At 48.7% G+C, this 14,159-nt stretch overlaps 1 protein-coding gene across 4 annotated transcripts in view; it reads left to right on the top strand.

Annotated features, from left to right (window-relative positions):
• The window catches only part of GABRA3 (gamma-aminobutyric acid type A receptor alpha3 subunit), a 72,567-nt gene that overhangs the window by 39,463 nt on the left and 18,945 nt on the right, over positions 1-14,159 (top strand). For all 4 annotated transcript variants that reach the window (XM_021406399.1, XM_021406397.1, XM_021406398.1 and 1 more), the window contains 3 exons: positions 3,114-3,181; positions 5,798-6,018; positions 13,938-14,020. In XM_021406399.1, coding sequence (XP_021262074.1) covers positions 3,114-3,181; positions 5,798-6,018; positions 13,938-14,020 — 372 coding nt within the window. The remainder of the gene's footprint in view (positions 1-3,113; positions 3,182-5,797; positions 6,019-13,937; positions 14,021-14,159) is intronic.

Below are 14,159 nucleotides of genomic sequence, written 5' to 3' on the forward strand. Positions count from 1 at the left end.
CCCCTATAAGCGCTCGAGGCAGCGCTGCCATCCACAGCCGGGAGGAGAGAGGCGCAGTGATTTGTATTCTGGCTCTGCCTCTGCTCCCAGAGCTTCCAAGAAGCGAGTAAAAATAGCACTCAGTCATTTGGTAAATAATAACCATCTCCTCACGGGCCCGGGGAGCCGTGAGCACTTAAAGGGGGGAGTGCGGAGAGGGGGATGCCCGCCTCTGCCTGGCTGTGTGCAGAGAAACCAGGGCTGGGAGGGGATGGGCGAGTGGTTGCCGTGGAATGGGAACCCCAAAGCACTGCTTTACACTGCATATGAAAGGGAGGCAGCCCACCCTGCTGGCATGGGGTGGCAGAATCCAGCCCTCCGCACAATGCTAATAGAGGGTTTGTCGCCTGCACGCGGGATGCAGCAAATTCCTGAAGAAGGAAAGGAGCGGCTTTAAGGAGCAGGCAGGTGTAGGGAGTGCCATGGTAACGCTGTGGGAAGGAATGTTGCAGCATTTGTTTTACATTTGCATTGCAGATCTGCCCAGCAGTGGGATGTGTGCAGCGGGAGCAAAGCACTACCCGCAGGGAGGGACTTTGTGCCTGGGGGAGAAGGGGCAGCGCTGATGGGTCCCCAGTTGGACTAGATGTTTGTAATGGTCTTTTCCAACCTTTACGATTCTATGGCTCTAAATGGCTCAGGAGCAGGACTCACCATTCAGGTGACTTAATTCTGCCCGTGTTCACAATGCCGAACCTGAAAATTCCCTTGCTCTTCTGGTCCCATAGCTTTTTGCAGGTGCTGTCTTCTGTTCCCAATCCCCAGTTGGCAGCAGCCGGGAACACGGTGCTACTTGATGTTCTGCAACTGGTCTAGGGATAGTGCCTAACTCTCTGCTTAGTTATCACGTCTCTGTTGGCATCTGAGCAAGGCAGCCAGGCTGCGGACTGGGAAGGAATTGGGGTGTCCCTGCTGTGCCTCTGAAACTGCGGCAGGCAGTTCTGCTCTGAGGCTGCCCAGGTGTGTGCAGATCCTTCTTGCTGGGGATGCAGGGGTGAGGTCTCACCATCACAGGGCCGCGAGCGGAGCAGATGCCCTCGGGATGCAGCATCACACAGAAAGCAAATCTCAGGGGCTGGAGCTGGTCTGCTGGTGTTTTCCTCATCACAGGATTCCCCTGCTCTGCTGAAATCCCTGCTAGCTCAGGAATGGTTCAGTTTCAGAAATCCTTCTGGATCCTGGCCAGTTCCTGCCCTGCCTTAGGAGCACATATTAATGGGAAGGTTCAGTCTGGCTTTTGCCATGAGGTGTGCAGGGAGCCTGGTTTTATGGGACAGATCGATAACCTAGTGCCTGAGCACCCAACCCCAGCATCTGCCAGTGCTGGAGCTGCCCTGCAACATGCAGGGCTCCCACCAGCCTCACCTGGCTGCTGCATTGCATGGGCAGCCATGGAGCTGCTCTGAGACGTACAGCTGCGAATTATTTACGTTGAGCAAGCTGAACACCAGGAAGAGAGGAGGGGAGGGAGAAATATTGTGTTTTCTCTGAAATATAATGAGTTTCTTCTCAAAGCATGCGTTAAAGAGCCTCACTTCACTGGAGGTCTCTTCTCTGCTGCATATCTCATTTGGGGACTTGCTTGGAGGAAGGTGGAGAGAATACCCCGAGTATTTAAATCTTACAGAGCTCACTTTGCTCAGGATGCTGTCTCATTTGCTTCTGGGTGTTCCAGAAAGATATGTATTGCATACATATTTCTCTTTAACCTTCTTTTTATCACATCCAGACAAGATCAAGGGTTACTTATATAGCACAATAATACCAGCCACAGGCTGCGTCAGATGCTCGCCAGCCATAATAACTAAAGACATGTATACGTATATTTGAGCCATTAAGGAGAAAACCCTGACAGAATGCATTATCTTATTTTTGGATACAAAACTTTGAAGCACAAAGCTAAGCTTCATAATACAGCAAAATAACTGTCAGATGATGGAAGGATTTCCATAGCTGAGCAGAGCAATGGGCCATCCAGGCTACCTTCAAATCTGCTGCAGTAGCCACAATGGGACACTGCAAAAAAATATATTTAATAAAGCTCTTACTTGTGGTTCTAAATTGATTCTTCCACTGGGAAAGTAGCTCCCAGCCAGCCAGTGCTATACAAAAGGAGCACAACTGCATGATCTATCCCTAAAGCAAAAAGGATTTATGGTAGCGTAGTGCTGAACTCATCTCATTCATCATTTTCCAGTATAACCCAGTGGGCAGAGAGCATAGCGATGTGAATCTGGAATGTCACCCACCTGCTGTGCCTTGTTTTCCCTGCAAAATGGGACGGCAGCAGAGATTGTAATGAAGGGAGTCAAAATGAGAGCAATGTATGTGCTGCTTGGCGTGAATAATGCCTGCTGCTGGCCTTGTTTGGGGCAGCACTTCAGTTCATCTCGACCTGAAGGCACATGAGTAACATTGCCCCAAGTTCTGATGCTCCCAGAAGGAACTGAGGCAATGGGCAGTGTCTGGAGCTCAGAATCCACGAGGGCAGCACACTGGGGTGCAGCTGTTCGTGCGATGCATGGGGGCAGCAGCTTTGCAGGAGCAGTTGCTCGTCAGGAGAACAGCGAGCAAAGCGTGAGAAAAAAGGCAATCTGAATATTGATTCTTTTTATGTACAGACAAGCCTGAAGCTGTAACAAAACCCAGGTTTCCTAAAACTGGTAAAACGTTGCTCGGCTATTTATCAGGCTGGGAGGCACGAAGGGATTGCAGATTAAAAGGCATTTCAGCACATACCTCTATATTGAAAATGGATCTGTGCTGTGTTGTGCATTGAGTAGCTGCATGCGTTTCACAAATACGCAGCGTCGGGCTGCGTGGGACAAACTCATCTTGGTGTAACTGGAGAGCAGTGGAGCTGCTTGGAGATGGATTTGCTCAATTGCAAGTGATAAAATCAGCTGTCGTGATGGTGCAATAGAAAGCGTGGTGCCAGTTCATCAAGGGCTTTGCCAGGGTGGCATCTACCATAAAAACATACCACACCAAAACCCAGCCTCCTTCCTGGACAAATTAATGCTATTATCTAATTGCTTTTTCCTTTTTTTTTTTTTTCTTTTTTTTTTTTCCAGACAGTGTAACTGAAGTCAAGACAGATATTTACGTGACAAGTTTCGGCCCCGTCTCAGACACAGACATGGTAAGTGCCACCGGGAAGCTGCCTGGCAGGGGAGGGGTGCTTGGTGCTGGGAGAAGGGAGGATGCTCAGGCCAGGCCTGTGTGGATGGCAGTGCCAGAGGAGGACAGGTTCCTCCAACAAACAGTCCCCAGTGCTTGAACCAGAAAGGAGGCGAAGTAGAAAAAAGAAAAAGAGTGAACTGACTGCGATATTTTGACATGTTCAGGGGAAATTATTAATGAAAAGGCCTGAGGTCTGAATCTAGGCTTGTATTCCCACATCAGTTTGTCTTCTAATTAAAAGAGGACTGTGGAGCATAATTAATAGTGAGCTTTCTCAACAGCGTTTCTTGCAGCCTGAGTTCCACATGCACCCCACTGCACAGGAGGAGCTGCCTGGCCGCGGCTGCTTGGTGTTTCAGGGCTGCCGTGTGAGGGCATCGTGCATTTATGGCCGGGACCCTTCTGCAGGTGGAACCTGGCTGCTGGGGCCGGGTGGTGGGAAGCTCTGGGCTTGGAGGGAGCCCAACTCAGCAGGGAGCAGCCACTGCCCTCTCCAGTTGGGCCAAGCAATGTCCTCCAGCGCCTCGCAGCCCCTCCGAAGCAGGAAAAGTTTAACGTTCTGTGCTCACGTGGTTGTGAGCACCTCTTTGGCTGCCCCACCAACAGTGTGGTGGAGAACTAAGTCTCTCTGCGGTGCTAACCCCACCACACAGCCCCATATGGCTTTGGAAAGACCAATTCTTCTGGGGTGAGAAGTTAACTTAATGTTGACTGAATCTCGTCTGAGCTCTCTTCATCTCTCTCGCTTTTCTGCTGCGGCAGAGACCCATAATACATTCAGCAATCTTAGCCCGTGGGGAGTATCTGATAATTACTTCCAAGGTGGAGCATATTTGATTAAGGGAGCGTGTATAATGAACTGTGAAGAAGAAATATGAGGTATTGAAAAGAGGAAGGTATTCTCCGCGATGCGATTTGACAAAATGCAATTAAAATTAGGGAGACAGTTAAAGAATAATGAATTATTTCCCCCCTGCATGCTTTGGTTCCATGCGTTTTGCAAATGCATGGCGAATGTGTTTGAGCGTGCTGTTCTGGTGTTAAATGCTCTCAGGGATATGTGAGAAAAACCCCATCTCCCCGGGAAGCGTGGGGAGAGCCCGCTCCTCCGCGGGGGTTCCTTTCATCTCCGGAGCGGGGAAGTCCCTCCCTCCCCGCTCACATCTGCCCGATGAGCTGGCTCCATCCCTCCCACAGCCGTTACTCATCGCGATGGAAAGCTGCTCCTGTGCGTCGTGATGCAGACACAGACTGTAATTATGGTGATGGAGGAGAGGCAGGTAGAGCCGCCGTGCAGCGCGGAGGACAGCAGCTGGGAGCGGAGTGTGGAGGAGGACGTGTGCGCCTTCTCCTGGAGATGCTCCATCTCACTTTCAGTTTGGTAGGGAAAGAAGAGCCTGATGGGACCTGACATACGCCCAGGTCCTCAGTAGTGAGCTGTTGCAGCTTTGTCTTAGTCCTGAGGAAATTTGAAAACAATAATAAGTAATCAAGAGGGATTCATGCTTTGGTGGAAGGAGTCAGGGGAAGGGCTCGGTCTTCGTGTACTCAGTTACTTCTATAAGGCAGAGAAGAGCATAGGCTAGAAGTCAGTGTGTTCCTTGGAAGGGGTGACCTGGAAATGATGCTCTTGTGGAAAGAAGGATAAAAAAAGAGAGGAAGAATATCTATATGGTATCTCTTTTCTTTGGGAGTGTTTCCTTAGCTTTAATAGGAACGAAAGGTTCTAAATGAGACAGCTCTTATCCCAATAAGTACTTTACCAAACTTACCTCCTATGGCTGGATACAGACTCATTCATTTGGATTCATGCCTTTCCTGAACTTAAGACTAAGGAAGGGTCATCTTCTGTGGAGGGGCAGAATATCCTGTATGGGTAAGAGCCGTGGGACCATAGAGTTCTCTCTTTTTCTCTTCATATTTGGGCAGAATGGCTCTGTAGCCAGGAAGTGAGGCTGAATTTCTTTACTGAGATGCTTTTGCTTAGCTGCCATCTGCTGCAAAACCTGTAGGAATTTCTGTGACCTATAGGAAAGTGATGCGCAGCAGCTTTTAAATGCTGCTGAGAAGAGCTGTGGGAAAGAAATCACTCACAATGATAAGTTTAGTTGGTTCTGCAGCCTCCAGGATCCCATAAATAAAGACTATGAAACTGCAGCGGCGGGGGAAGAACAGCTGGGACAGATTTTCCAAAGTCCCCACCTCTCTCTGAAAGCCTTGGGAATTAATGAGATCCTTTGTTAGCAGGACGAGGCGCATGTCACAGAGGTGAGCAGTGGAGCAGCTGGTGCTGATGGAATCAAGCAGTTCCCTCGAGTGACACGAGCCCAGAGAGGGCACGGGGCGGCATGGCTCAGAGGAACGGCAGCTCGCATGCAGGCACCACATCCACTAATCTCATTTTACCTTGGGGTCTCCACTGAGCTGTGGGGTTTTTGATGCTCTGATCAGACGTGTGGCTGTCTGACACTATTGTAGATGACTAATAGTCCCCCAGTTTCTATCACTGACTGTAAAGTATTAGAGGTGTTTACAGAAGGGGGTAAGACTCACTTTCTCTGCTTTCTCCACAAAGGAATACACCATTGATGTCTTTTTCCGGCAATCCTGGAGAGACGAGAGGCTGAAGTTTGATGGTCCCATGAAGATCCTTCCCCTGAACAACCTGCTGGCCAGTAAGATCTGGACTCCTGATACCTTCTTCCACAACGGGAAGAAATCTGTTGCCCATAACATGACAACACCCAACAAGCTGCTGCGCCTGGTGGACAACGGCACGCTCCTGTACACCATGAGGTGAGCTTGTGTCTCTGGGCCGGGGTCTTGCACATACATGCGAGCTACCATGAGACCCCAAGGGTACGTAACAACTGTTTGTGTGGACTCCCATCGGCTGTTAGCACAGCAGAGTGTCAGCCTGCTGCTACCCCTACTATCCTTATTTCTTACCTATGTAGCATCACTGGTCCTCAACTTCAGCACAGTTGTGCAGGAAGCTTTTTTCTCATCATTCGTGTTGACTTTCTTTTCTTTTCTGTGACAAGGTGGAAGGATTTAATTCTATAGTTTGAGGGATTTCTTTGCCACTGAGGTTATTTTTGTTCCTGATCTCTGATGGGATGTGAAGTCAGGTTTTTGGTAATGGTAGGGAAACATTACGAGGGGAGAATTTGGTATTCTCCAGCAGCTTGAGAACATATCTGAATTTGTTCAGCATATTACCCCAAAGGCCTGTGAGGCTTGCTTGTGAGAACAAGGGTTTTCTTCCTACTTCATGGAATCCAAAATCCCAATCTGTGTAATCAGTAATCATCACTAGGAAATAAATCACCAGCTTTTGAAAAATGGGCTCCAGCAGAAGTCCCAGCCACAGGGCAGCTGTGCAGCATGAGTCCTCAAGCAGCATTACAAGCTGCCTCATTCCTCCATGAGCTCCAGCAATGAGGCACATGGGCGGCTGCTGGGAACCATGCTTGGGAACGCTCTGCATCTCTGAAGAAAAGCTCTGGCACATACACTTATCACAAACTGTGACAGGTAGAGGTTGGGTTAAGTGTGTGTTCATTCAGGAACTGCTGAGAGGTTCCTGTATGCTTGAAAGCTATTCACCCATGTAAATAATGTTTGCCACCTGGGGATGATGTGCTAATTCACTTTCCAAGGTAAATGGACCTATAAATGAAGCAGCAAGCTACTCATAGATGCACAAAAATGGTACCGAGGTGTTTATGGAAAGGAGTGCATTTTTGTCTTCAAAAATAATTTTCTCTGCCTCCATCTTCAAGCCAATCCAGGCTAATAACACGCTTCTCTGTGGGTTTGGTTTGCTGAGATGCTGCACTTTCACCTCTGCTTTTCAAGGACCAGACAGGATTTCATCTCTTCATATCTGCGCTGGCTGTGGATCTACGATGTCAGCAAGTTTTACAACCTGCATTGATAAACAATGCTCTGCTTTTGTGCAGCAGCTCTCAGAGATGAGCTGATCCCGCCAGTGCCCTGGGGGTTTGGGTCTCTGAACATCAGGGATCTCACATTACCGAGGCAGATGGGGTAAATGAAGAGAGAAGCCCAATTTGACTTGAGGGCTCAGTTCTGTTCCTGGCTGTCTGACCTGCGTGTGGATGACTAACGCTCCCCCAGTTTGTATCATTGTCTGACTGTACAGTATTAGAGGAGCTACTGGCATAAGGCAGAAAAAAGACCCAGTTTCAGGGTTTTTATTATCACTTCGCTTGTTCTTTATTCAGCAAACAAGCATTACCTTCAGCAAGTTTTGTGTGACAGAGAAAGTATTGAATTTGCTCTTCCGTTTAGGGCTGGGCAGGTGCCAGCATCACGAGGCTTTTGGGAATGAGCTTCTTGAAGGAAGCGGAATCACAGGGGCTTTAAAGTAAATTCAGCACAGCCTTCAGCTTAGCCCACTCCCATGGAAGGAGGGGGGATGAAGGAAGCCACAAAGAACCTTCCTTTGTGTTTGCTCTTGTCCCTCTTAAATATATGTCTTTGCAAGGTGAAGGCCCCGCTCAGGTGAGAACCAGAGATCTTATCACATGTTGTAATGCCCATCACTGAGAACCATGGTGCATGTGGACCTCCTGCTGTCAGGGCAGGGCTGGCAGGGCTGCATGCTGCCTCTGGCCCAGGCAGACACTTCCAGGTTCAGTCAAGACTGGAACTTTGCCATGCGGTTTGACTCCTGAGACATATCCTCCTCCTTTACCTTGTACCAGCCAATATCCTTGAGGGATCAGCTCTGCTGATGTGCAATTAGGGACGTGTCTCTTGCTATTTATCCTGCTGTGAAAGCCAACTTCTCTTAGTCAAGGCTTACATTTATGGATGAAGTTGCTCTGGTGGAACAGAACATCTGACACATGCATCCAGCAAAATTACACCTGTGTGACAATATTTATAACTCCTGGAGAGAGCCTCTTTGTCACTGATCTGAGCTTCAAGGAGTCGCACACCTGCTGTAGCTGGGCATCCAGAGACTGCCCTTAGTCACAGCACAGCCTCCTCACAGATCAGTGCAGTGCCACAGTGCAGAGATCCGATCCCTGGCTCAGGCTTGGCACCAGGGTGACGAGATGACCTTTGTGACCACAGCACAAAATTGTGTTTCTCTCTTCCCTTCCTTCTGGCTGCTGAGCCATGGACAGGATTACTGATCCCTCAGCCTCTTCTCTGCTGCTCCAGCTGCCTTCGAGGCTGTGGGAAACACAGCCTTATCATGTAGCCCTGCCCCTGCTGTCTTGTTTCTGGAGCTCCTTACATGATCTGAGTAGCTCGCAAAGCCCAGACAGGGCCTCAAAGCACTGGTGTCAGAGCTGAGTGCAGCAAACCAGGGATTGCGCATGGATTTACATAAGGCACGGACAAAAACTCAGCTGCTGCAGCAATCTCTGGATGTAATCTCTGCCTCAGATGGTGTGGGGCACATCGATAATGTTCTGGTTTTTCCTGGCCTTGAAACATGAAATCGGAGAAAGCTTGATGCTTTGCCGATGGGATTCAGCTGTGTGAATCCAGGCTTTAAAGAGCTCTTCTGCTCTTCAGAGGGGCTGTCGGAGTGGCAGGTCGAGGCTTTGTGCTTATTGTCAGAGTGCTTCCCAGACAATATGTGCTCAAGTTATGCACTCAGAGGATGTTTTTTTTAACTGCCAGGCCAACGCATTCAACTGTGTGCCTCAGGAACCTGTATTGCTAAAGGCAACGTGAAGTCTTAAGCAGCAATGCACGAGCACCTGGAAAGGAGAAGTGAAGTCCTGGATGAGTTGGGGGCAGAGCAGGAGGGAAAGTGGGGCACAAAGGTGCATGGGGCTCATGCAGTCCTGCTGGGCCATGGCCCTGGATAACAAGCCCCACACCTCACTGCAGCATGCTTAGGGCTGGTGACACCCAGCTTGCTGTTTGAAGTCACAGGGTCTTGCAGGGTCATTCCCAGCCAAGCCTTTGGGTTATCTTTACTGCCTTTGGCAGAGGAGCTGCTTGGACACTGCAGGAGCAGCTCCTCTGGGCACTTGGGACTGTTTGGCAGCTCTCTGGCTTCATCCCACCTTGGCCTTAGTTGTAGATAACAGCACAAACAGACCCGAGCAGACCAAAGGCAGACTGCTGAGCATGCAGACGACTGATTAGATGGGCTGAGGTTTGCAGAGCCAGTTTGAAGCTTCTCCCTTCTGAACAGTTTCCAGAGTGGATCCAAAAGCAAAAAAACCCTATTTTCCAGGCTTGGTTTTCTGCAGGCTGTCCCAGGAGGAAGAAATCTTCAGAGATCACCTAATCTCCTTGCATTCCTGCCATCATGGGCTGAAATTTCTGGGGGCTGCAGGGTAAATTCAGTGCTTTTATATCCAGCACAAGGATTCCAGAAGCAACTTGGCTTTCAAACTCAAACCCCAGCAATTAACCTAACCTAGATTTGAGCGCAGCCTGAACCATGAACACCACCTATCTGTCCTGACTGTGGTTATTAATGAATCTCCTGGAGGAGAAATGAGGACAAAACTCAAGTAATATCCTCGGCATAAACAAAGTTGGCTTCGCTGCGCGGGGTGCTGTCATGTTCTTGTGCCACACGTACACCGAAGGATTATTACATTTTGCGTCCCAGAAATTGGACCACGGCTCTCGCTCATCCTGCAGCACAAGGCAGGTAACGACAGGGGCTCTAATGACACATCAAAGGCTTCGCTAAGCTGCCGGTAACCATGAGAACGCAGCTGAAGAGGTTTGTTGTACCGCCAGCCCTGGGAGAGGTATGTTTAGCCTGACTCACGCGTCTTGCCACTGTGTTGAGCAGTTCAAAGGGCTTCCCATGACTTTAAAGAGAAAAACATGGCTTCTCACTGGGTGTTCCACTTTTGGTGCTGCTGTGGCTGCAAAGCAGAGGGAAAACACGAGGGGTCTGCAGATTTCAAGACAGTTCTGCACAAGTTGTTGCTGGTGGCTGGGACAGAAGAGCCGAAGGATGCACCAGCTGGAGGATGTGGTTGCTGGCAGTCCAGCTATTTTTCACGTTCTGGTTAGGCTTTGTGACGGCGTTCCAAGGCTCAGATGTCCAGACCTGAACCTGAGTGATGAAGCAAACCTTCATGGCTAGCTGGTACAGGGTCAGGGGCAAAGATGAGGCTTTCTGCAACAAACTGTTCTACCCAAATGCTGCAGAGGCAGTGGTAATTGTCTGGGAAGTGGGATACATTCCTCTTAGTCTGACATTTTGACGTTTCATTAGGCAGAGCATATGGTGCTGAGGAGTCCTCTTCCAGCAACAAGAGGTGGCAGGGAAGGCTGACGGGGAGGAGGGGGATGTGGGCACTCTGCTGAGCAGTGATTGATGTCACAGCTCACCTAAATACCTCTGCTAATTAGTGCTCTGAAAGATGAGAGTGTGCAGGAGAGGGCATGGTGAAGGGGGGTGAAGGATAGCCAAGGGGTGCAGAGGGGTGGGCAGGAGTGAGCAGTGCACGTGGGGTGGTGGGACAAAGCATCTCAGGGAGCCAGCACATGTGGGGTGAAGGCAGAGGCTTCAGGCCAAGGAGAATATCTGAGAACAGGAATGCACTCTCCTTTTCCCTTCAGCAAGCATTGTCTGTAAACGTGCTGACTTCAGGCTAGCTGAAATTGCTGAACCAGACTTATCTCACTGGGATGATACGGTGTTTTCCCTTTTATTTAATTTCAGGAGACTTAAAAACCCTCCTCCAATTGTGGGCGGCAAAGGTGGAAGATTAGGTTGCTTCTTCAGTAGTTTGTTGATGGATTTATTGTATTTTGTTTTTTCTTACCGACTCAGCTAATAAAACACACTTCAGATGTAAAATGTGACTGCTCTTTTCCCACACAACTAAAGTCATCCAGCACTGTTATGAAGTTGTCTCCTTCCCTTGACAAGAGTTGCTCATGTTGGCCATGGCCTGGATTGGGCAGGAGGGTATGGCCAAGGTCAACTCATACCCAGCTCTGCTGCTGCCTGGCCCTCTCTGAGACTCCTTCTGGCTGTTCTAAATGGCACTCAGCCACCAAACTCATAATCTGTGGTCTCTTGAGTCGTTCATGTTCAGCCTTCTCCTTGGCTGTTGATCGCAGTCAAAATTTGCAGCCAGTATAGTGGATGAAAAAGGCCATTCTGCTTTTTGGGGATACAGGACACATCAGAAGCAAAGCACTGAGCAGGAAGAAAAGTCCTTTGGAAAAGCTGGCTTTGGGAACACCCAGCTAAGAGCCTTTTGAAATAACATAGCAATTGGATAAGCCAAAGAAACATCAGGGAGGTTAAAAGGAAAAGTCTTGTGTGGCCTCCTTAGGGAGACAGGTTGAATTCTAAATTTTGTGCATCAGCATTTCCTTTATGCAAGTGACAATGACAAATACTAGAAGCAAAAAGTCCACTGCAGTTGGAAAGGAAACAGAAAGAATGGAGTGATAAAACTGGTGAGGACATGCTTGCAAACAATGAAGCTCTCCATCTTCAGGCTGGCGCATTTCACAAGAAACAGAACAAGAGGAGCAAGGTTGTCAAACCCACACCTTGCTACCAGATTTTTATACCTGCTTCATGAAGTCTTAATTTTCATCCAGACTGCAAAAAAGAGACATCAAACTGAAGGAGCAGTTGGTTGGTAGTATCATTTGGGTCCTCAGAAGAAAATCATTGCACTACTGTGCTCATAGGCTTGTCAAGAGCTCTGAATTTGCCTGGGTTTTCTACTTCTCCATAAACTTCCACTGGTCTCCTCTATTGGACGTGGAGTCTACCTGCACAGACACATTAAACCTATGATTACTTGGCCAGAGTATGCAGCCTTGCATCAACCATGGTTGGGCTGATAGCCCAACATCTCTGTGGCGTGTATGGGGCTGTGTCCTGCTGGTGCTGAGTTAGCTGAGAACTGCTTACCAGAACTGAGCTTGCCCTGACTGTGGGAGCTGCTGTTTGTATGGTTCATTCTGTGGTGGATGTGCCCATTGGAGACAGCACAGTGGTACCTAGCACTGAAAAACAGCAGAAATGAGCATTTACTTCTGTTGAATTACAGAGCAGGGAGGTACCACTGACCTACCCTGGGGAGAGATGCAGGAGGCCTACAGGAGACCACTTTCCTCACCTGTTTCCTTTGCGTGCCATACAAGACTAAGACATAGACTGCAATGGGGCCACGTGCCTGTCCTCTCAGACCTCCCCAAAGTATGGATTTGCTGGATTTTATACCTACTGTGAGTGCTGCAGGGGCTCCTGTTCATGCACTTTGGCCACCCTGTGCCATCAAAGTTTTGGCAGCCTCTGTCCTCACTGAGCAGCCCTGGAGCCCCACTGGCCCCAGGCCACTTTCCCTCTGCTTGGTTTCCCCACAAAGGTGCTTAGAGTCATTTGGGAAGTGTCTGCTTTTGTACAACAAAACTCTTTGATGCCAACTTTAAAAAATAGTCCTCTTTTTTTTTTTTTCTAGAATCACATCACCCATGAAAACAACACCCCTTCACTTTTCTTTTTCTCTTTTTATTTTTCTCTTTTTTCTTTTCTCTTTTTTTTCTTCTTTCTTTGTCTTTCTTTCTTGCAGACAAAATCTGCAGCCTTTATTTTTTTCCAGGGTTTCTTTTGCATTTGACAAAACCTCAACATTTTCTGTGGACACTAACTAATCTCAACGTTTTCGTTTTGTTAGAAGATCAACTTGCAGCTAAAGGAATATGTCTTGCTAGAAGCTGTCCATTGTGCCTCTTGACCTGAGTTTTCTACAGGAACCCTTTAGCCTTCAGGCTGTGCACTCGCTCTTCACATCCCTCTGTTGCTTCTGTAAGAGGTTGTTATTTCTGAGCCATCAGAAGTGGGTCTTTTTTAGACCAAACTGTACCACCAGAGAAGATGGTATTAGAAGTCTCCTGGGAAGTCATCTGTTCTGGCTCTCCCTCCTAGTCTGCAGGCTTTTTAATACTTTAAGAAGGAAGAAGTGTTTAGAGCTTCCCTTTTTAGAGCCCTTTATAATGGATCCTCTCATGCCTGGCCCCGTGTGCTGCAGCGTTCTGTGATGATGGCTGTGCCTCCCTCATGAGGCTGCTTCCTGACAAGGCACCCCACTGGGATATGATGGATGCTTAAAGAGCAGGAATTGTCCTGCACTCTCACAACAGACCCAGGATGCATGATTCTGCATCTGGTGTGTGCATCCTCTGCAGTGCCACCACCACTGGCTGGGGACACGGGCTGTGGTGCCCCACGTGCACATGGCTCTGACTTTGTTCAACATACCTGAAGCACACTGTGGCTTCTCTGAATAATCTGAGCCCTCAGCTCCTTCCAGGCCACTAGGGAGAAAAAACAGTGTTAGTTGTCTCTGGAAGCGGTTTCCCTCTATTTCCCAGAATGGTTCAGGAGATATCCCCTGGCACCAGGCATTGATGAGCTCTTTGTGCACAGTTCATAAGCAAACACAAGTCCTGGGCTTTGGCAGATTTTCTGATTGCACTGAGTGGATCAAGATAAACTCAGTCAGTAGGGCTGAGTTCATAAAACATGAAATGTGGCCAAGCTGGTGTGCCTGCTGCTCTCAGCAGCTCGTGGCTTTCTGCCCAGAGACCTGGAGGTTATAGTGACCACATCGAGGCCTTTGTTGCCTTTGATGGATGCAGTGTAAAGATGTCATGGCAGAAGGGCCAGGTGGGATCCTCTGCAGCCTGGTGTTTCTGATCATGCCCTGTGTTCTGTCTTGTAGGCTAACCATTCATGCAGAGTGCCCCATGCACCTGGAGGACTTCCCAATGGATGTGCACGCATGCCCGCTGAAATTTGGGAGCTGTAAGTACCTTGATCAGCCTCTGTAAGGAGGCGGCTTTAGAACTAAAGAACAGTCCTTCACGTGGCCAGTGCCTTCCAGTGTTTTACAGATGGTGTTATTAATTATAGCATTCCTTCTGATGGGAGCACAACCAAAAAT

Source organism: Numida meleagris, chromosome 8 (genome assembly GCF_002078875.1).
Source record: "Numida meleagris isolate 19003 breed g44 Domestic line chromosome 8, NumMel1.0, whole genome shotgun sequence".
Classification (NCBI taxonomy): domain Eukaryota; kingdom Metazoa; phylum Chordata; class Aves; order Galliformes; family Numididae; genus Numida; species Numida meleagris.